We start from the raw sequence: 21,952 nt of genomic DNA, 5'->3' as shown, positions 1-21,952 counted from the left end.
GAAAATGGACAAAATAAAATTCCATAAAAGATGCTGCATCTATTCAGCCAATAATGCTTTTGCACCTCACACCATGTGACAGCAATTAATGAGTGCTTCTGTCACCTACAGAATGCTCTGTGGGGGAACCTGTGGGCACACTTCTCCAAGCTCCCCAGCATCCACCTTCACCAGCTACCACGTCAAAGATGAGGGTGGAGAAATAACAAATACTAAAAAAAAAGACATAAGATTCACAAGCATGCTTAGGGTTGCCCCTTAAGCTAAGACATTCCCCTAATACACCAGAAAAACATGAAAAGATTTCAAAGGTCTGGTTCAGGATGTGCCATTTCAGATTGCTTTAACATCCCACATTTCTTGAAGGTCTTTTAAAAAGGTCAGGTTTGGAATGCATGCAAATTTATTCCTTTTAGCTAAAACACAAAGTATGACAGAAAGTCTTCATTAGTTATTAGTAGTAGTATTCCTGTAGTTAGATTGATCCAAATATTTATTCAGCAACAGTGCTTATGTGGTAGCACAGGTAATCATCCCATCAAAGCCTTGTTCTCAACTATTAGTTCTTAATTCTGCAAGCTTCTAAATACCCTTTTCCCTAATTGAGATCCAGAATAAACTCCCTCCTGGGTAGAGAGGCACACATGCATTTATGTGATTTTGTACCAGTTCTGTGGTACAAAACTGGTCTCTCAAAATGTTAAGACTATCAACCCAGATTTTCATGGCAATAAGAATGTAATTTAACTTACATGCACAAATGAGACAAACCATACAAACTGAATTTATTTAACTCATACAGTACAAGGAATATAAGAAATTTTGCTTTACATATGTATTTAAATTTCTTTTTAAGTATTTTAATTTTAAAACCTAACATTCAGTTAGAAAGTATACTAACAAAAGCCAACTTGAAAACCAGTTAGGAAGTATTTTTACTCTGTTTCTTCACAGACGTTGCATGGGAATGTTCAAAACCAATTTTTTCCGCACAAAAGTCAGAAAAAACCCCTTTTCTGTAATCTCTTGTGTACATAGCTGCAAAGTTTTCTAGCTGCATTTGAATTAATGTTATCTTTTAGGATCATAAGAAATTGAAACTCAATCTTTTCTTGCTACTCAAAGTAACGCAAGCTTTGCCACAGGAATGCATAAAGTATAGTTCATCTACTTTGAGCTGGTGTTCTCAAAATGTGCATGGGACATTTGCTCTGGCTAGCTTCTTACATAATGAAAAATTTGCTCATCAGAGCATAGCAAAGTGCTCCTTTAACTGTTTGATGAGCTGCTGTGTATCAACATGGCCTGGAAATGCTTCTTCAGACTTCTGAGCCGATGTGTAACTTCTCTGAAGATCTCCAACCTGTAAAAAACACACAAACTGATTTTGCAAATCCAAGCACTGCAGTGTTTGTACTCTTTGCATTCTGAGCAGTACATTTCTGATGCTCACAAATTTTAAGCACAGCTGATCCGAAGAGCGAACAGTCAGTGTAAGGACATTTGGAGGCAGGATTATGTCACACTCACATCAAGGGATGAGAAAGACAGAAATGTCATTTTAATGGATGCTTCGAGACATCAACTTAACATAGTCCATTTCACCCAACTTCTTGGAGAATGGACAAGGTACACACCATGTCCAGTGCTTGAAGTATGGAGGAATAAAAAATAGAAGTTTTGCTTTTAAACTCCATAAAAGTGCTATTGTATAAACAAGCAAAACACAACCCATCAGGCCTCTACGAAAAAAAAACCAACTGTGATTTCCTGCTTCCTCAGAGAGATACACAACGATGTTGGAGAACTAATGGTGCTCCTCTGTTGCTTTTAGAAGAAATTGTTCCCTACTTAGAGAACTTAATTTTTTTCCTAAATAGACATCATTTTTTGAAAGGATTAAAAGGAAAGCATCTCAAAAAGTGGGTTCAGCAAAAAAGAACCCAAATACTAGGGAACACATCTAGTAAAAGTGATTACTCCTGAATGGGAAAGGAGGAGCTATAGACAGCCAGGAGGTTTTCTTTTCTTGTGCATCTCTCAACACAGAGCTTCAGCATGGCAAGAATTCTCTGAAGGAAAAAAAGCCAAGGTCCCAGCCAGAGAAGTCATGTTCTGTAAACCATGGCCTTACACTGAATTTAAGGATTGCATTACCCCACTGCACCAACACCTGGCTGATGTGGCTGGCTGTCTTCTCCCATAACCTGTGAGAATCCTTTGTGCAAAATTTACATAACAAGACATTGACAGACCAGGATTTACTCCCCAAACAGTAAGTAAAAAATGCAATTATTCAACACCCTCTTGTGTTTCACAATGGAGAGGATACACTTACAAATTAATGGGTTATTCTCTTCTTAATGTGTGTACTTCAGCATTTGTAGGAGTGAAGCTGCCCACACAACACAGAGTCATAACAGAACCATGAAGGTGTAGGCACAAGCAAAGGAGCAATTTTTTTCTTGTGAAGATACAAGAAAAAAATATGGACAAGTTTCTCTTATTAATAGGAATGCCGGACACTGTTAATACAGTGTCTTAGACACTCTGGATGAAATAGATTAGTAACACAAAAAATTCAGAGGTTGTAGAGCTGAATAACAGATTTTCCTTTTGAGATCAGTAAGATATTATCAGTAAAGGATATTCTTTCTATCATTACTGGTAAATAATATGATATTAATGCACTTCACATTCTAAAAAAGCTCACGACTGTCAAGACTGTAGATGGAGTTGTTCCTCTTCCAGGCATTTGAACAATTACAAAGTTACTTCATAGCCAGTTGGCCTCATTTTTTCACAAAAGCAAACATTGGAATGGCTACTTTGACACACTTCTCGGTATTAAAATGAAAACGTAATTTAGCATTTTCTTTTGAGTTTATGCACTCTGTATTCTTTTTCTTATCTATCTGGAATTCTTAATAATAACAATAAAAAAATCACCTGCCTCACCAAGGTTCAATTTCTAGATTACAAGAACAGGATAATGCATTACCTTCTCTGAGAGTATGGCAACATTGAAATGGGGCTCATACATGTGAGGTGCTAAAGATGAAGCAGTCTGCAGCAAAGCTCTTGCCTATACAGAGAAATGAATAAAATAATATAGTGACATCTGGGAGGGAGAGCAACAAGAATCTAATGCAGTATTCATAATCCTTAAAAGAAATCATCCTATGTTTACTAAGTCATTACTAAGAAAGCCATTTTCAAAAAGGTTACATCAATAGTGTAGGCATAACAGAGTCAAATAGCATTGAAATGAATAAAGACTTTTGGTTGAGTCAGAAAAAAAATTATTGGGACATACTAAATTAAGCAATTCAATTTTAAACCCTGAGGACAATACATCACATAAATTAAATAAAACTAAAAGTATTTAAAGAACATCCCACTGTATTTATCTGTTGTCTCTGACAACTGTGTCTTAAGCATCCCTGAAACCATACATTTTATCATATAAATGACAGCTTTCACATTTAAACATTTAAATAAAATTAGGGGGTTTTTTTCTCACTAGCAGAATAGAGGCACAAAAAGGTAAAACAAACTAAGTATCAGAGTGTATAGTTTCATTATATAAATCCAATACAAAATTAAAGTCCACTTGTGAAAGATTTTACTCAAAAAAATGCAGAACTTAATGGGGAAAATTCCAAAACATTTAAAAACAAAAGTAACTATAAACTGTGGCAAGACTGAGCTAGGAACTTATTAAAACTTCCTACATCTGAAAAGTCTAAATACATTCAACAGTACTTATGAAAGAACATTGTGAAATAAAATCCAAGATAAACAAAATATAATCCCTTTTTTATTCTTCTGCACATATTTTTATTGCCAAAATTATCCTAATTTTTAATTATACATGTGATACATGTATAATTAAAGAAGAAAACTGAAAATTTTAAGCTAAAAACTAATGGAAAGGTTCTGCAGTGCTAGTATTGAACAACCACAACTTCCACCATTGAGGGTATGCTCTGCTAGGGAATTAAATGTCTAAAAATTTACTGATTATGAAACTGAAACAAAAAAACAAAACCCAAAGTTTATCTGTCACTGGAAACATCCAGTTCTAGGTTCATTTCAGTGTTTCCATGGTAATTGCTGGGTTATCTGAATAAAGTTAACTTCTGTCTAAGAGAATCTGCTCTTAAAAAAGGTATTTATAATTTATTTTAGCTTTATGATGTATACATTAATCCATCAAAATAGCTTGCTCTCATGAGGTCTAAAACAAGCTCACAGTAGTTCCGTCCAAAACTGTCCAAAAACACACATTCATTTTCCCTGCATGTATATAAAATGGTGACATTCATTCCACCATGCACGTCAATTATATATCTTGACACAATACTCACATTAGGTAAGATGAACGACCAAGCTCGTTGATGCAAAGGTGTTTATCAAGAACCTGTTTCTTTCTGACAAAATTCTAATGCAATGTCCTTGCTAAAAAAGCCCCAACTTTCAAGAGATATCTGATTGCTCTTTTCTGCCACCCAACAAAAGTATGTTACCTGCATTTATAAACTGAATATACAGTCAAAGCTGTCTTTCAAGTGAAGATTTCAAAGCCAGGGGTTTGCTTTGGGTATCAATTAAAAAAAAGAAACAAACATCTCAACAACTGAAAAGTTATTGGAAACCTTGCTTGTCTTTGATGATTCAGATATGCCAAAGAATAAGCAGTTTAATGAGAGATGGCATGACAATAGAGAGCTTACACTGAAGCATGTATAATAGTCATCCATGTTTTCTGCCTGTAACAGTGAGTTAGACATTCATATAATGCCTCCACCTCAGAGAAATGACGTTTGTTAAATACAAAATGCCTAAATGAAGTATTCTCCTTAGGCTGGATTCAGCACTGACCTGTTCAGTGTGACCTTTTTGCATTTCCAGCACAGCCAAGTTGTTGTAAGCTTCTGCGTAGTCGTTATTGTTAACTAATGTCAGCTTGAAACACTGGTAAGCCAGATTCAGGTCTCCTATGCCCTAAAAGAAAAACTGTGTTTTCACTTGTGAAAATATTGGAAACAACATGCATCTGTTTTGGTTTTTGGAGTATTTTTTCACCCATAAGTACTACAATGGAATGCAAATTACAATAAAAGCACGCCAATCAGAAACGTATGTGCTTTCTTCCCAGATCCTCTCATTTCTTCTTTATTCTTCCTACAGACAGAATAATTTCTCTCCAGCACAAACTTCCATGCTTCAAGTGATATTCATTTAATCTAATTTAACTTTTGGATGATTAAAGTGGCATTTAAAGATTATGCTATCTGCTACTGTCTATAGCAGGGTAAGAAAAACTGAGATTTCTCCAGAGAGGAAGTAATCTTGCTTCTTTGTCTCTACACATATTTAAGTTAAGAAAGATTCACTCCTCAGATGGAGCAGCTGACTAATACTACTGTAGTGTTAAGACTGACACTGGCACAGCATCAGGTTAAACATCAAAAGTGACAAATGCTGAGAAATACAGGCACATCAGTTCAAATTTCAATCTTTAAGGCAGTATAAATTACTGTGTTTATCCTAGCTGCAGTACAAGGCACAGTTGTGTATCTGACTCAAATCATTATCAGCAACTGAAGACAACTCATATTAGAAAACTCATGTCAAAAACTTTATTCATCAAACTTATTCTGGGCAGGTAGCTAAAGAGAAATCCAACACAACTTCTTGAAGAACATCTGCAAAAATAGGCAAGACTGAAAGAAAAATTGTGTAGAAATTTAACACAATTTATCACATAACTACACAATATTTCTATAGCTGCCTTTAAGACAGAGGAAAATACCTTCTCAACTATGATCTACTTAGTGCTTTAGTATTGGTTACTTGGTGTTAAATGTGTATTTTTATGATGAGACTCAGTCTAATTCTCCATGTAAAACAAATAATAGTTCCTAGAAAAATATCTTGAATTAATTTTTTTTTTGGTCAGATTATCTTCTTTTGCAGCCAAGGCCTTCAAGGGCTGGTGTATGTCGTCATTTTTTCAGAAAGATGTGAAAATTAAAGACAGTAGGGAGTGAGCATCTTTTAGCAGGAGAAATCCACATTCTGTAAAGTACTGAGTTTTTCTCTTGCTGCTTCTTCCCCACTGAAGTGCAAGTAAACATTCCATCTGTACTGGACTTTATCCTGTACACTATCAGGTTTTGTATTTCCAAGAAGAGAAATTACTCCTTCCCAGTTATTTTTTTACATTTTAAAATAAATTTTACTTATTCAGAATGATGGTTAATATTTTTCATACCACAGCCACGTGTCCCAAGTTGTACCACACATCTGCTGTCTCCTCCTCATTTTCAGCCAAAAACAGTGCCCGTTCAAATGAAGATAGTGTCATATCATATTGCTGGGCATAGAAGCAACAGAGGCCCAGATTGTTAAAGAGCTGGCAGTTATAAACACCCATCTGCAGGAGCCGTCTAGGTTGAAAGAAAACATTTGTTGGGTTTTTTTTAATTAATTTCAAGTAGGAGTTTGCTCTAAAAGACAAAGTTCTCTCCTCCTTTCCCCCTATTCTGAAATGGTATAAAAACCAAGTGTTACAGTCTTACACTTGTTAATTTCATGAAGGACAGTGCAAGGTATTTTTATCAGAATCACAACTGTGCAAAAGTCTGTGTAAATAAGTAACTTCTGTCTTCTTGACTGGGTTACATGATCTGACTTTACTGTAAGACAGAGATGTAGCAGACTTTTTGTTCCCTCTTTCCTTGACATCAATCAAGCTGTAGTTTGTTGCAGTTACTTTGTATAATTCTTAAATTCTTAATTCAATTTTTGAATTCTTAATTCAATTTTTTGCTTGATTCCCATCCTTCAGAACAGCTCTAATTAGTAATAGTATATTTAGATGTGAATGTATATTAATCTTACACATCAAGCATAACTCAGATTTTGATTCACACTGATACTGCTTAATGTGTCTTTTAAAATAGAGATGTATTATAAAAATTCTGTTTATTCATATTTATGGGAATAAACAGAAATGCTATGAGGACCAGGGAAAATGAGGGCTGCTGTCTGCAGCATGACTGTGAGTTTCTGAACCTAAAGCATAGAAGAGCTCAAGTCCAACAGAAGTGTAATGATAGTGCTCTTGCTGACTTAATCTGCTCTTGGCAAGGGAAAGTCAGGCTCCTTTGCACTCTGACTGTACTGAAATAAAAATCAAGCAGCAGTGTTAAACTATCTCTTCATTGCTTTCAGCAAAACACACAGGAAGCCAAGTCTGCATTCCAAGTCAGGGATTTTGTGGTCACAACACCTGGTCACCTGAGGTGGAGTAAGGGCTAAAGAGGAAGTCCTTGTGCCTTCTGTATGCATTTGAAGTTGAGGGTAAGATCCACTGTTCTCAAACTGCCTCAGGCTGTGAAAGAACTTTCCTTGTTTATTGGTTGAATGATAATCTATGTTGATATTTCTACATCCCCTCATCTAATGATTACAAGTTTGTAGTGATGTACTTATCACCGTATAAAAAGATACAGAAGCTGTTACACTGATTTTATGGTAATATTTGTCCAAATGCTCATTCATACTCCCATGCCAATATCTCCTAATTAATTTTTTCCTGCATTACAAAGATCAATCCTTTATATTACCTTCTCACATATTCTGTTCCCCCTCCCTCCCTCCCTCTCTCCCTCTCCATAAGTACAGATACCTGTAAAACCGCAGAGCTATCTCAGGTTGGTCTGAATAAAAATGGTTACTGCCAATACATGCAATGGCTTCCACGTGAGTATTGTCTTGTTTTAACACCTCTTTATAGTACTCTGCAGCCGAGGAGATATTGTTCATTTCCTATACAATTGGACAAAAATTCCAATTACTTCCACTGTTTATCACCTATTTTTAATGTGGAACTCATTAAAATGTTAATCTACTGAGTGCTTTATCTATGCCCTGTAGAGTGCCTAATTGAGATTAATTATATATGCTCTTAAAGTTCTCTGGTTGTACTGTTCAACACCACTGTCTGGCATCTTCACAAGCAGCAAACATATCCATGACAGGAATGCATATTGATTTATTAGTAATATCTTTACCTGAAATTAACTCTCTGCCACAGCTACAAAAAGAAATTTATTTGAGTTTTATTTTTTAGAAAGAGAGACAGCCTGCTGTATTGGGTTTGGAAGTTGAATGGGGACTACAGAGGTGGCTTCTGTGAGAAGCTTCCAGAGCTTCCTCCACATCCAACAGAGCCAATGCCAGCCGGTTCTAGGATGGACCCACTGCTGGCCTCAAGGCTGAGCTCATCAGAGAAGGTAGTTACATGTCTGTGATAACATACAACATATTTTAAAAGGAAAAAAAAATTATTGCACAGATGTAATTGTGGCCAGGAAGAGAGGAGTGACAATATGTTAGCCACAACTCTGCAGGCACCAAGGTCAGTGCAGGAGGGGCAGGAGGTGCTCCAGGCACCAGAGCTGAGATTCCCCTGCAGCCCGTGGTGAAGACCATGGTGAGGCAGCTGTGCCTCTGGATCCTGTGGAGATCAACAGGGGAGCAGAGATCCACCTGCAGCCTGTGGAGAAGCTCCATGCTGGAGCAGGTGACCCTGCTGTGGGCTGTGACCCTGTGGCAAATCCGTGCTGGAGCAGGCTCCTGGCAAGACCTGTGGCCCCGTGAGGAGAGGAGGCCACACTGGATAAGGTTCACTGACAGGACTTGTGACCCTTGTCACCAGGGGGACCAGTGCTGGAGCAGCACCACGTGCCATAGACATTTGCCCCTTCTTGCACAATGTTTTGTGACACCCAGAACTGTGCAGTCAGTTTCCAGCATGGTAACACAGAACAGACTGACTTCGTCAGACAACGTCTCAACTATTTTCAATATAATTACATATGAAAATCTATTATGTGCCTTTGAAAACAGGAATCGTGAATTTACCAAAACCTGTACTACCTAGGATATGACAGTTAAGAGAACTGTATTGTATATAAATATATGCTTGGATGTGTGCTACTTGGAAGATGAATTAGGCTAAACTCACTGCTATAAATGACAGTGCACTGTTTCTGAGGGGTGCAGGGCCCTGAGGACCTAGCCCCTACGAGAAAAAAAATAAACTAAGAGATCAAATTTGCTTCTGTGTTTGTATAGGAATAACTTCTACCTGTGTGCTGTAGATACAATGTGCTCCCAACATAACTAAAGAATAAGCCTTTATATAACCTCAGCAGTGCATTTAGCTACAAAAAAAAAGGATTTATTGTGATTCAAGGAAATAGTAATAAAGTAGTCCCTTCAAAAATTACAGTTTTTTTTTAAATTAAAAATGCTCTAAAAACATTTGTACTGTCAAAAGTTACTGACTGAGAAGAAAAGCTCTGATTAACATGTCTGAAATATATTCCATTTGTGAGTCTATATAATGAAAGCAGCCCTATGCTGCAGTGCAAATCTTTGTTAATGAAGCTATAATCCTTCACTGAAGTGTCAGTGCAAAACTAGATCCTATCAAATACATGCTGCTCTTTAATAATTCCTTAAAGGGTTATGCAATGTTATGTATGGTTCTGCAAAATAACATCTATATTAAAAACTATTCAACAATTCAGAAAGAAAAGCCTCCAAAATTATGCAGCTGGTTTTTTTCTTGCTGAAGGACAAAACGGATTTAACATGAAAATGGATTAAGGCTTAGGGGTTAGATGAGAATGATGAGAACAGGATAGAATGCCAAGCGTGAACATAGACACACAAAAAGAAATTCATTACTTTGTTTTTAACATTTGTTCTGGAAGAGCACTTTACCAACTTTCAGTGCAAAAACAATATGAAATCCACCGTTTGATGTGAAAATAGCCAATTTTAAAATATAAAATACATGGTTACCATGCTAAAGTGAAACTACTTTATAACTAATCCTACTTAATACAACATTTACTTCTTAACTAAGAAACTTTCACATTCTAATTGTTCTCAGAGCATTAAGAGACTAATGACAACACATAGTGCTAATGAAAGCAACACAGACAAAGAAACTATTTTGCTGTTTAATTTTGCTGGTTGGTGACTTGAGCAGTTTTAGTATGATGAAATAAATAGAAACTAGCAAGGACAACATCTGGACAACTTGGCTTAATATGGACTTGCTTCTGCATGCCAAGGGCAAATGAGATCTCAATGGTGTGATTAATCATTGAAACAAATAAGCCTGCAGGGCTCCGCTGACATTACCTTGTTACCTTTGTGGAAAGTTACCTGTTTTGCATTAGTGACACTGAAAATCAGCACAGTTGGTTTTTGATGACCTTAGTTATATTCAACTATTGCCTCTTGCTCAAGCAGCTACATTTGGCCCCTATAAAGGACTGCATAGTGGGAGCATACCTCGTAGATTCTGGCAATTCCACAAAGAAGAGTCACTTCTCCAGGAAATCGCTCTAACCCTTGCTTGAAAAGGTTCAGAGCTGTTACAGGCTGATCCAAGCGCAAATACACCTAAGCAAATAAAAAGTGTATATAGATGTCAAATGTCTGACATTTATACATGTTCTGCTGTTTAGCAAGTGAGATAAATAAAAGGGATGACACCTCCATTTATACAGGAAACCATTAGCTGAGATGATGAATAATACTGGGAAAATAATGGAGTGAATAATGAATAAATCTGTGTAATGAAGATAAAATATGCTACTTAAGATAATTAAATTTACCTACATATGATTTATTTGAATATTACTAATTTAAAATGTCTTGTTATTTATTGTCATATATAATATAGTTTGACACTGAGGTGAAGGTATCACCTTGAATATTTCCCTCTTTAATGTATTTTCAAAAACTTGTGTTTGGGCTTAAAAGAACAGGATTTTCAGGTTAATAGTGCAGCAATATCAAACTATTTTACTTATATCAGTAATATGGATAGGGACCACCGCAGCAGCTGTCTAAGAGTACAACTGTAAAGCCCTCCAGCTGTGGGGTATGGTAAACACACCAGCTACAGCAAAGGGAAAAACCCTGCACTCATGCTTTGGATGGCTAGAATGATTTCTCTATCTCCCACTGAGTGGAAAAGGATTTTGTTGGAGAAATAGTATATTAATCAGTGCTAATATTTGATACTACTAAAGAAGAGAAAGAATCTGTGACTGCTATCCTGATACAAACGTAAAACAAATATCAGTATTAGCTGAACACCTGAGAAACCTCCAATTTCTGCTTTTGCCCTTAAGCTTCATGGACTTTTGACTGCCAACAATTACAACTGTACCTTGTTTTTTTGCAATCCCATGGATATATACTGCTGTAGACATTTGCAAAGCATTCTTTCCTATGACCACTCAATGACATTCTTAATTATCAAAGAGCTGACAACTGTGAGTGTCTTCCAAGAAAGGGACTGCCATTCCAAGTTGGTCATTGGCAAAATGTTAAAATACAGGCATTTTTTACACTCATTCTGCTAATGTCACTCACATTTCCTGTATTAAGCTAGAAAGATAATGTCTTCTTCTGAAAATTAAGAGCAAGGGTTTTGGAGAGCATGGTACTTAGTAGATTAGAACTGCCCTAATTACATCGTTAACCATGAATGATGCATCCAATTTAAAAAATGGACAGTGTGAAACTCCCCTAGATTCTAGATCCCCCAGAAACTCCCTATTTTATATTTTTATCCTTGTTTATGAAGTATGTTTTCTGACCATTAATGACTTAAATCTGCTCTATAGCTTTATCTGGAGGCTGACTCCAAACTCACTTCCAATTTTAGCATCTGAAGTGAGATGCACTCACCTGAGATGCTAAAATCACACAGTCACAGTAGTCTACTATGTAATTCCCACATCCAGTGTCATATCACACTATCCAACATCTCTGTAGACAGGAGAGCTGCTCTCTAGATAAGCAGCAAAAGAAATTAAAAAACAAGTGGGGCAATTGCCATCTACTTACAGTTGCTTTGGGGAGACTTTCTGTTTAAAAGTACTACAGCTAGAGTAACTATGGTTTATACACTAAAAGCAGAATAGCTCCATTCTCTTTTTGGTCTCTTGCTTATCTCTTGTAAAAATATCCCATTTCTAGCTCTTCTAGGTCATGAAATACTTTGTAAATTCACAGCAGGTCCTGACTGCTTTAAAGACTCTTTTTTTTTTTTTGGTCTTTCGTATTTTTGTAAACTAGAATTTCAAGGGAGAGATCACTTTCAAGAAAATATTAAAAACCCAGATAGCTGTTGCAATAATGAATATAAACAAAACTAACTAGTATCTTATTATCAGTATATTTCCACTGAACTTTATGCAATCTTATTATTTTTTAACGGCTGCTTAACTCAAGCCTGAATTTTTCAGTTCTGTTAAATTGAGCCATATCTTTGTGCCTTAGTTTACTGCCTGTCCACTGACAGTCACTAAATTATGCTGTGCAATGTTTTATACTTGAGCAAGCTGCTCTATAGAATGGGAGGTGGAAGTTCAAATGAAGCTCCTGCCTGAGCTAGTACTGATGTAGGGGGATGCAAATCTCCTGTAATGAATCACTGTTTGTTAATCCAATTACTCTGCCAAATGAACAATTCTGTGCAGTTCATGGAGTGAGTCCGGAGAAGGGCCAGCAAGATGATAATAGGGATGGAACACCTCTCCTGGGAGGAAAGGCTGAGAGAGTTGAGTCAGCCTGGAGAACAGAAGGATGTGGGGTCACCTAATTGCAGCATTCCAGCACTTGACAGGACCCTACAAGAAAGCTGAAGAGGGACTTTTTACAGGGACACGTAGTGACAGGACAAGGGGGAATGGCTTTGACCTGAAAATTGGTATGTTTATATTAGACAGTAAGAAGACATTCTTCACTATGAGGGCAGTGAGGCACTGGAAGATGTTGTCCAGAGAAGATGTGGATACCCCATCCCTGACAGTGTTCAAGGCCAGGTTGGATGGGGCTCTGAGCAACCTGGTCTAGTGGAAGGAATCCCTGTCCATGGGGGAGGGAGGGGAGTGATTGGAATTGTATTATCTTTGACATCCCTTCCAACACAAACTATTTTGTGATCATGTGTATTTTGCAGAATGACTTGTGATAGAGACAGGAAAATTAATAAGCTTCAATTAACTTCAAACACAGTACTGGAGACACATCTCTAGATAGCAATGATGATCATTCAAATACAAAACATAAATTGCTCAGGAAATGTAAAGAACATACGAATAATCTGAATTATCCACTAGCAGTGGTGACTTTTGGACAGGCCTCTGACAGCCAGCTTAAGGGAACTGATAGAGAGTAACTGGTTTCATCTCCTTCCAGGACATGATGAAGTTTTAGTTTCTCACAGGCCACATTTTCTTGAATGTCTTAGAAAATGCTTAGAATCTAATGTGTATCCTGGTAAACAAGTAGTTCTGAGACTCATCTGTACCACTTGTTCTTTTAAAGCTTTTAATGCCTTTATTTTGACAAAACGTTCCCTGTTTCAAGGTCTCTGATTGCTTCCTTTAAGCTCGCTTTGTTTTGATTTTGCTTGTGAAACTAGGATTTTGAGCTTTGCTCTTTATTTACAGATTTATTGCATTTGTTTCCTAGGAGATCATATATAGCCACATTGTTCTTCATACTGGAACTCCAATAATTTTTTAGCTACATAATCCTTATTGGAATTTAGAACAAAGAATCCAGTAACATAGAACACTTTTTTAAATCTTGTTTGTGAAATCTGGGAGCTCTATAACAATTTCATAAACTATCGACTTCCACTGCAACTATTAGCATGTACTGCCTCAGGCATGGAGACCACACACTTCTACACACAGTGATGTATCTATGACTTACTTTTGCCAAGTACAAGATTGTATCAACCATGTCCTGCTGTTTAAGGGCTGACTTAAATTGCTTTTCAGCTTCACGATATAATCCCAACCTAAAGAGACAACAGATACATATAGAAAGTAATTGTTTACTGTGTTTTTTTCAGGATTTTTTATAAGCTTATTAAATAATGAAGCAATAAGCTTATTAAATAATGAAGCAGTTCAAACTAAACCAAACATAAACTGCCTGAAAGCACACCTTATGACCACATATTTGTGTGCACATTAACAAAAAACATGTCATTGTTTAAAGATAGCAAAACAACCATTCAAAACTATAAAAAAGATAAATCCATGAAATTTGGCCCTCTCTTATACATGCAGCCTTCTGGAATGGCTGAACAGTGAATAATGATGTATTCACAGGAATTCCTCCTGCTCTTAAAACAGACAGTAGAAAATGAGCAATTAATGTCTCTACCCAAACTGTTTCAGACCAGATTTTCCTCACCCATGGCAAAGATCACACAGATAATCTCCACTGTGAATGAACATCACAGAAGTCTATTTCATCTCAAAGGCATTTATTTTGCATAATTACAGTCAAATGTTTTGCACTAATCTATAAAAGGTACATAATTACAAATTAAGAGGACCGTGCAATTTTAACAACAGAAAATGACAGACTTTCTCATATATAAATTGTTTTTTGTTTCCTTCACCCAAAGAGCATATACCTGCTGAAGAAATGTAAAACACAAACAGAACAAGCCAGCTAAAACAAAGAAGCACAGCCAATGGGGACATAAGGTAGTTTGTGATCCTGGAAGTCCATGTATCTGCTTGGATTCATTAGTGTCTATAACATGATTCATAAAAATCCTGAAAGTAATGAATGACCTCTAAGCTCATGTGTTGGGTATGCATGACAAGGTTTTGGTAGCTGGGGGATTCAGGAATGGCTTCTATGAGAAGCTGACATGTCTCCAATGTGTGACAGAGCCAATGCCAGAGGGCTCCAAGACGGAATCACGGCTGGCCAAGGCTGAGCCCACCCATGACAGTGGTAGTGCCTCCAGTCAGCATAGGAATAATGTAACATGCAGGGATAATACATTTAAGAAGGAGGAAAAACCAGTACAATGGCAGGCAGAGAGAGGAGTAAGAACCTGTGGGAAGAACTCTACAGATACCAAGGTCAGTGCAGAAGGAGCAGGAGGAGGTGCTGCAGAAGTTCCTTTGCAGCCCTTGGTGAAGACCATGGTGAGGCAGCTGTGCCTTTGCCCTGTGGCCCATGGAGGACTAAGAGGACACAGAGATCCACCTGCAGCCTGGGAAGGAACCCATGCTGGAGCAGGTGGATGCCCAAAGGGGGCTGTGACTCCATGGGATACCCATGCTGGAACATACTCCTGGCAAGACCTGTGGCCCGAGATGAGCTCACACTGGAGAAGGTCTACTAGCAGGACTTGTGACCCTGGGGAGGACTCATGCTGCAGAAAGGAAGAGTGTGAGTTCTTCTCCTGAGGAGAAAGGAGCAGCAGAGACAAACTGACTGCAACCTCCATTTCCTGTCCCCCTGTGTTGCTGGGAAGGGAGGAGGTAGAAAAAACAGGGAGTGGAGTTGAGCCCAGGAAGAAGTAAAGGGTGGGTAGTAGTTTTAAGAATTGCTAATATTTCTCATTATCCTACTCTGATTTGATGCTTGTGTATGGGGTGCCAGCCTTAGGCCTCAGCATATTTTTAACTGGTACTTCTTGGGCAATGTAATTCTCTAACATGAATATTTGATTCTGTATTATTTCATCAATCTGAAGCCCTCATTGACAGATTATTTCTCAAACTAATACTGTAATATTTATTTTATATGGTGTGTTTTAACAATAGTTCTTTGCATTTATTGACTGACTTTTCAAATAATTACTTTAAAATCCATTAACAAAGGCAAAATTGCAACTAATTCAGTTACTCACTATGATGCCTTTATCTCAAGCAGTGGTCTCCTTGTACATTAAAGGAGTTTTAACTGTAAGCGCAGCACTCTTCAACAAAACATTTTCTGAGCTATTTCTCAGTGTTCAGCATTGCCCAACACACTCAGCAGAACAGGTCCTGCACTCACAATCACTCACCACAGAAGAAATGAACAATGGCTTACCTATAGTAGCACTTTCCAATTTGGACTTTCCACCACCAGTCCTTGAACTGTGCATACTCAGTGGCAAGGGCTGCCAAATCTAGAGCCTTCCAAAATAAACCCATCATCTTAAAATTAATATTTACACAAAGAAAACACAGTAAAGATTTTTGTGAAGAGAAAATGTTGAGCAAAAATTCAGTTAACTTGAGGTGGAAGCACTGCTTTTTATTTATTACTTTTACAGTTCAGCGCATAAAATGGCTGAAAGCTTTATTTGTCCCTACAAAAATAAGCAATCCAAACAGTTTCTTCTAAATCAAAGAGAAAATAGAAAATTAATTTGATCAGATTCCTGCAATGCAACTTCAGAACACACTATTTGTTTAAGCACAAACACTTTTTCCAAGCTTCCCATCCTTTTTCAGTAAAAGTTGTTAAAACCAAGTAAAGATAAAATAAAGAAATAAAAGAAGAAATAAGTGAGTTTGAAATACTGCAGAAATTTTCATCTCATTGCTAATATCAGGTTGCCATCACTTCTGGAGACTCTCAAATGTGTACAATAAGAAATATTTCTTCCTTTAAAAAGTCTATAATGTAAACATTTTATTACAGGAAAAACAGAGAAATATTCTAAAAAACAGATATCTGTTGAAGATGGTGGAGGTCTAAAATCTCTTTTGTCTGGTATACTGGAAAAGCAAGTAAACTAATCAATGTTCTCTGATCAGCCACCACAGCCAGAATCTGTGGCCTTTCATGTTTTAGCTATAATTTCAATGCCTCTGGTAAAACAAATATATGTCTTTCCTGTACCACAACCTACCACAGAAACACTTGTGCTTTTTTTTTTTAAATTTCATTTTATCTCAGAACATATCAAAGCCATGTTATGTTTGTTATATTTTCAGGATATCATCAGAAGCAGAGTAAAAAAGCTTTAGCACAGTGTTTTTATAACAAAGAACCAACCTTTCTTGACTGCTTTTACTGGTAAACATTTTGCAGACCACAGAAATCAGGAACAAGTTATCTATTAGGAACAATATGTAAAAGTTCTGTGCACCAGTCACTCAGTTGCAAAGAAACTAATAATTCCAGGAAAAATTAATCTGAATATTGAAATGCTGTAAGAGCCCAATTTAGTGACATCTACGCCTACACTGGGTTCCTGTTCTTTCTGCTAGCAGTCAATGGATTTAGATCTGGCATAATGAAGAAAAGTCAGTGGAGATATGACAATTTAGACAATTTGCTCTCCTTTGGCTTTGTGAGAATGAAAGAATAATTTGTTTTCTGTAGGAATTCAAGATAAGTAGCTGCATCAGTGCTGTCCCTAAGAGAAAGAGACAGCTGTCATCATTCCCTGCCTCTGTGACAGGAGAGAGAAAATTCAGGTAAAGCTACAACTCTGAATTCATTGTTTCTTCAAGTTAGGTAGAATCCTTGAAGGCCTCAGATGGCAGCTCTTGTCTTGGTTGCCCTTTGTTTCTTCATGTCTTTGCAAATCGCCCAACAGGGCCTTTAGATGCCACAACCATAATGGGGAATAAGCTTGCTTCAAGACAGAAATGGTCCAGACACCCTTCCGGGCAGATTCTTCCTTTCATGGGAAGGCACATAAGCAATTTTGCCCCAGTACTGGAAAATCTGTGAAAGTAGTTGATGTTAAACATTGGTTACTTCTGTTGCATTTACAGATGTATAAACAACGTGGGTGACTGTCAAATACCACACCTGCTTCTATCGCAGCAGGAGCAGCCACTTCAGAGGAGTAAGGATCATTCTGCCAATACCATGCTCCAAAGAGCTTTCCTCAGAGTTCTCTGATGGCAAGGGCTCAAGAAGGAGGACTGAGTTTCAGAAAATGATCCCTTCTGTAGATACACATTCAGGTTTCTTTCTGGTACCCTAATTGCTTCTGATAACTATTTTATGCAAGGCTAACAATTTTGGCTGTGATTGGAAAATGGGAACTAAGACTGCTTTAGGCATAGTAGACAGTAACATCAGCAGTTTCTTTGTTGGTGCAGATCCTGGCGTCTTCTACTAGCATCAAGAAACACAGCACACCTTCATTTTGAAGTTAGCTTATGAAATTTAATCCTGTTTTTATATTTTCCAATTAATGAAAAATGAAAGGAATAGGATGATCCTGTTTCTGATACTTTACAAGCAATTACAATAACTTCAATCAAAAAATCCTACCAAAGTTACAAATACTTCTTAGAAATGTTTCCCTGAGAGGGCTTCATACTAACTAATAGTTAAAAACTTTTGCTGGTATTGCAACAAAAAAAATAAATCTTTTGACAGTGTGGCCCTTGAAATATTAGTAAATAGATTAAAATAGCCTTTTAAAAGTAAAACCTTTCAACTTGCCATGTCAATACAAACAGCTAGCATATTTAAATTTCAGTTTGCTGCAAACTTTGAGTTTTTAATTGTACACTTTGAGTACAAATCAGTGTTGAGTCTGCACAACATGTTAATTTAAAATCAACCTGTAAGAGCAGTAGTGATATGTCTGTCCTGCACTCCTGTGTGTTGCTGGATATTGGTGTATTCATATTAATAACTGAAAGGGAAAACCAGGCTGGATTTAGAATTGGCAGACACTGATATGTCCTTTGACATAGGATTTTTGATTGCTATATGTATATCAGTTCAAAACCTACACTGCTTGTCCTGAAAGTTTAAATAAACTTTAGGATGTAACTCATCATCTGGACATACTGATGAGCTGAAGTTTTTACTGTCTAGAGGACTTAGCACACTCAAAAATGCACAGCCCATTTCAACAACAGTCTTGACCCTGAGAAGCTTTTCAGAACAAATTTATTTCACTCCCAGTTCTTATGTTTGTGAAAATAAAAATGTTAAAAACCCCTGATACTTGGTGGATTTTCTGTTTCTTTTTTTTTTAAAGGGTTTTTTTTTTTAAGAATGAAAATGAATATATATTCTTTAATTGTATTTAGCATGATTGTGAATTTCTTTTTTTTTACCATTACTTTCCTTAGCTATATGTATTATAACTAAAACTTCCAAATTATCAACCAGCTGTAATGCAGTATAAAACAGCCTGTAGGCTTGTGGCAATTTACTATTATATTGCAAAATTAAATTGGTAAATGTACAGTTGTTTGAAACAGTAATTTCATACAGAGTATTGTATGCACCTAGAAATTAGATGGAAACAATAGTGAGCATCTGCTTCTTCTTTCATGTGCTGTTGAATGGCAGTAATTTTCCCAGCAACAATTACTGACTGAAGTCTTATTTGTAGACAAATCAACACCAGATAGCCTATAAAATAGCTGAGGAAATGACATTAGCCATAGTCAATTTAGCACAATTTATTCTGGTGAGTGTTGTCTAGATTTCTATATTTTGTAGATCTAATATAATTCCATTTTAAATAGATTTCTATCAGAGAGTATAAATACAAAGAATTGAGAAGAACCAAGGAAAAATGAGAGGCCATGACTTCTGGTCACAAGTATATCGTGTACAATCTTTGTTCTTCCTTAGGACCAAGTGTTTTGTCATCATTTGTGAAAAATGGCAAAATACAATGTCATGGTCTACTGAGAAAAGGAGTAGCTGAAGTATTTCTGGACAAATCTTTGAAACTACCCTGCTCTTACAGCATTTAAGCCACAAAATGGCTTTTAGAAATAGCTCAAGGAGTACAGAAAGTCAATTATTAAGTACATGTGTTCAAAAGGAAACAAGTCAAGAACAATAATGGATATAGAAATAGTAATTCTTCAGACAAGTGTTTAATTTTTCATTATATAAGACAAAAGACTTTTGAATATATTTTCAAGTGCTGAAAAGCTCACTGCTTCTCTGTTCTTCTTGCGTCCCCACGTTTCTGATAATTGATAGATTACAGATATATTTAGTTTTAATTTGAACCAATTTCCTCGCACTATTTATCCAGCTGAATGCACACTGATTAATGGCATTTCTCAACAGAAATTGCTGAGTCTTTTTTTTTTCTTCCTATATACTGGTTGAATGTGAAACAGAAGATAAATAATAAAACTGCCTTTGTTTCTCAAATAATAATGCAAATGAGAACAGTACAGACTGTTCCAGTTCAGCACAGTGACAAAGAAAGGATATTGTCACTACTGCTTTGTGTTTGATTTTCAAAACTGCAGGAAGTAGTATTTTATCCATGCAGAAAGCACAAAGTAAAGACTTTTCAAACTTAAGTCAATTTCCCAGGCTTCCAAGCCTTTCAAGTGCTTTCATCTCACCTCAGGCAGAAGAGAGGTTTTAAGAATGTCCATTATCACACAGCAGCAGGAAATACACAGATGTGAGAGATGGCAGTGAATGTTCTAACAAGTGATCAAGTAGGAGCCAGATAAACTTAAAAAAGTTATATGCTGTTTCTCTGATGAACCCTAAGTGACCACATTATTTTCAGGGAGATGTAAGATACTGAATTTGTGAAATGCCATTGCTAGGAGAGGTGAATAAACAGTGATGCAGCCACATTTTAGCAGACAGTTAAGTGTTTCTTTCTTTTTTTTTTAAGAAAAATTAATGCAGATGAGGTTCAAAAGGAAGGGAGAACAGTTTGGAGAATGGAGTTATATTGCGAATGGAGTAGAAAGTGCACAAGAACAGAGGCAGTGAAAGCAAATGAGAGAAAGCAAACTCATCAGCTAAAAAATATCTCTGCAGAGATATACATTACATTATAAAGACACCTCATCTGTGATGTGTGAATTCAGTTCACAATAATAGTTTCTTCCAATAAGATGCAATCATTAACCAAATACTGATCTCTCTTTCATTACACAGTAATGGTGGTGATTAAACTGACACCTCTTTGCTTGCAAGTATTTATTCAAAAGGCTCAGGTGGGTAAAAAAATATAAATAGAACTCTTCCTGCAAGACAGTGATTTGGGATTCTCAGCAAGGATTTCAAAATACATGCAGTACAGTGCAGAAACATTTTCCAATTTTTTCTGGAGTTCTTGAAAAAATTACTTCCATTATATGAATCTATGTATAGCCTACAGGTCCTGCATGTCATTAAAGTGCAGACACATGCAGCATCATATCAAGTGTCCCTTTTATTCCTAGTGAACTGGATTTTCAGCAACAAACATAAATTCTTAGTTACCAGTGGGCTAAAACCCAGGTACCTCCTTCATATTCAGTACTGGATTATGTAAAGGTTAATTTCCATTTCTCTCTGACATTTCTGACACTTGCACTTACTGTTCCAATGATATTTTGGATTAATAGTGCATTACAATTCAATCCTCTTGAAAGACTGCTATGCAATAAATTGACAGTGTACTTTTTAAAAAACTTTAATCATTTGATACTAGATTAAAAAGCTTCACATAGCAGTACATTTGGAAATTATTAGGAGCTATGTCAACAACAGCAAAATATTTTTGGTGTGTGTTATTGATTAACTGGAGAATTTAACTCCAGATCTAATTGCACACCAGCTAGTAGTGTTGCAGAAAGTTCAATAACTGTTTAGTCACCTATGCATTACTGACATAAACTAATTTCAAAAAAACTTGAACATTTTGATTCCATTTCAACTGGGTGCACATATCTAAGATAGTGCTGAAATACACTGACACTTTATTAATTCCATGAAGAGATCCTTTCCTGGGTGAACTGCCAAAAAACCTCTGCAACGTTTATCTCTTTCTGAAAGCTTAAACAATGTGTACCCAAACTTGATCTTTCCCATTCAGTGCAGTAACATAAGAACCACAGAAGAAAAATTTTGGATAGGTTAAGAGGGAAATTATAATTAGGAAAATATTTGAAGAATAAACGTTACAGACAATCGTATGGACAATATAATCTTTCTCTTAATATCACAAAACACCTCAGCATTACAGATTTACATTTCTAGAAAAAGTATCCAAAATCCTATTGATATTTTACTGTTATGTAGCTTCAACAAATACATTTTCTTTTTATTCACCCAAATGTATAAGCAATCACCT

General features: G+C 36.5%; 1 protein-coding gene across 3 annotated transcripts in view; it reads right to left on the bottom strand.

Annotated features, from left to right (window-relative positions):
- Nucleotides 1-762: 762 nt before the first annotated feature.
- The window catches only part of TTC8 (tetratricopeptide repeat domain 8), a 41,942-nt gene continuing 20,752 nt past the window's right edge, over nucleotides 763-21,952 (bottom strand). The window contains exons 6-13 of one of the 3 annotated variants that reach the window (XM_041395864.1): nucleotides 15,967-16,052; nucleotides 13,831-13,918; nucleotides 10,384-10,494; nucleotides 7,700-7,839; nucleotides 6,281-6,455; nucleotides 4,885-5,007; nucleotides 3,002-3,085; nucleotides 763-1,363 (exon numbers count right to left, since the gene is read on the bottom strand). In XM_041395864.1, coding sequence (XP_041251798.1) covers nucleotides 1,247-1,363; nucleotides 3,002-3,085; nucleotides 4,885-5,007; nucleotides 6,281-6,455; nucleotides 7,700-7,839; nucleotides 10,384-10,494; nucleotides 13,831-13,918; nucleotides 15,967-16,052 — 924 coding nt within the window. In that variant the 3' untranslated portion in view covers nucleotides 763-1,246. The remainder of the gene's footprint in view (nucleotides 1,364-3,001; nucleotides 3,086-4,884; nucleotides 5,008-6,280; nucleotides 6,456-7,699; nucleotides 7,840-10,383; nucleotides 10,495-13,830; nucleotides 13,919-15,966; nucleotides 16,053-21,952) is intronic. The other 2 variants (XM_041395857.1, XM_041395849.1) reach the window with 2 other exon arrangements.

This window comes from Onychostruthus taczanowskii, unplaced genomic scaffold (genome assembly GCF_017590055.1).
Source record: "Onychostruthus taczanowskii isolate IOZ18803 unplaced genomic scaffold, ASM1759005v1 scaffold1, whole genome shotgun sequence".
Taxonomy (NCBI): domain Eukaryota; kingdom Metazoa; phylum Chordata; class Aves; order Passeriformes; family Passeridae; genus Onychostruthus; species Onychostruthus taczanowskii.
This window is presented reverse-complemented; position numbering and strand designations above follow the sequence as displayed.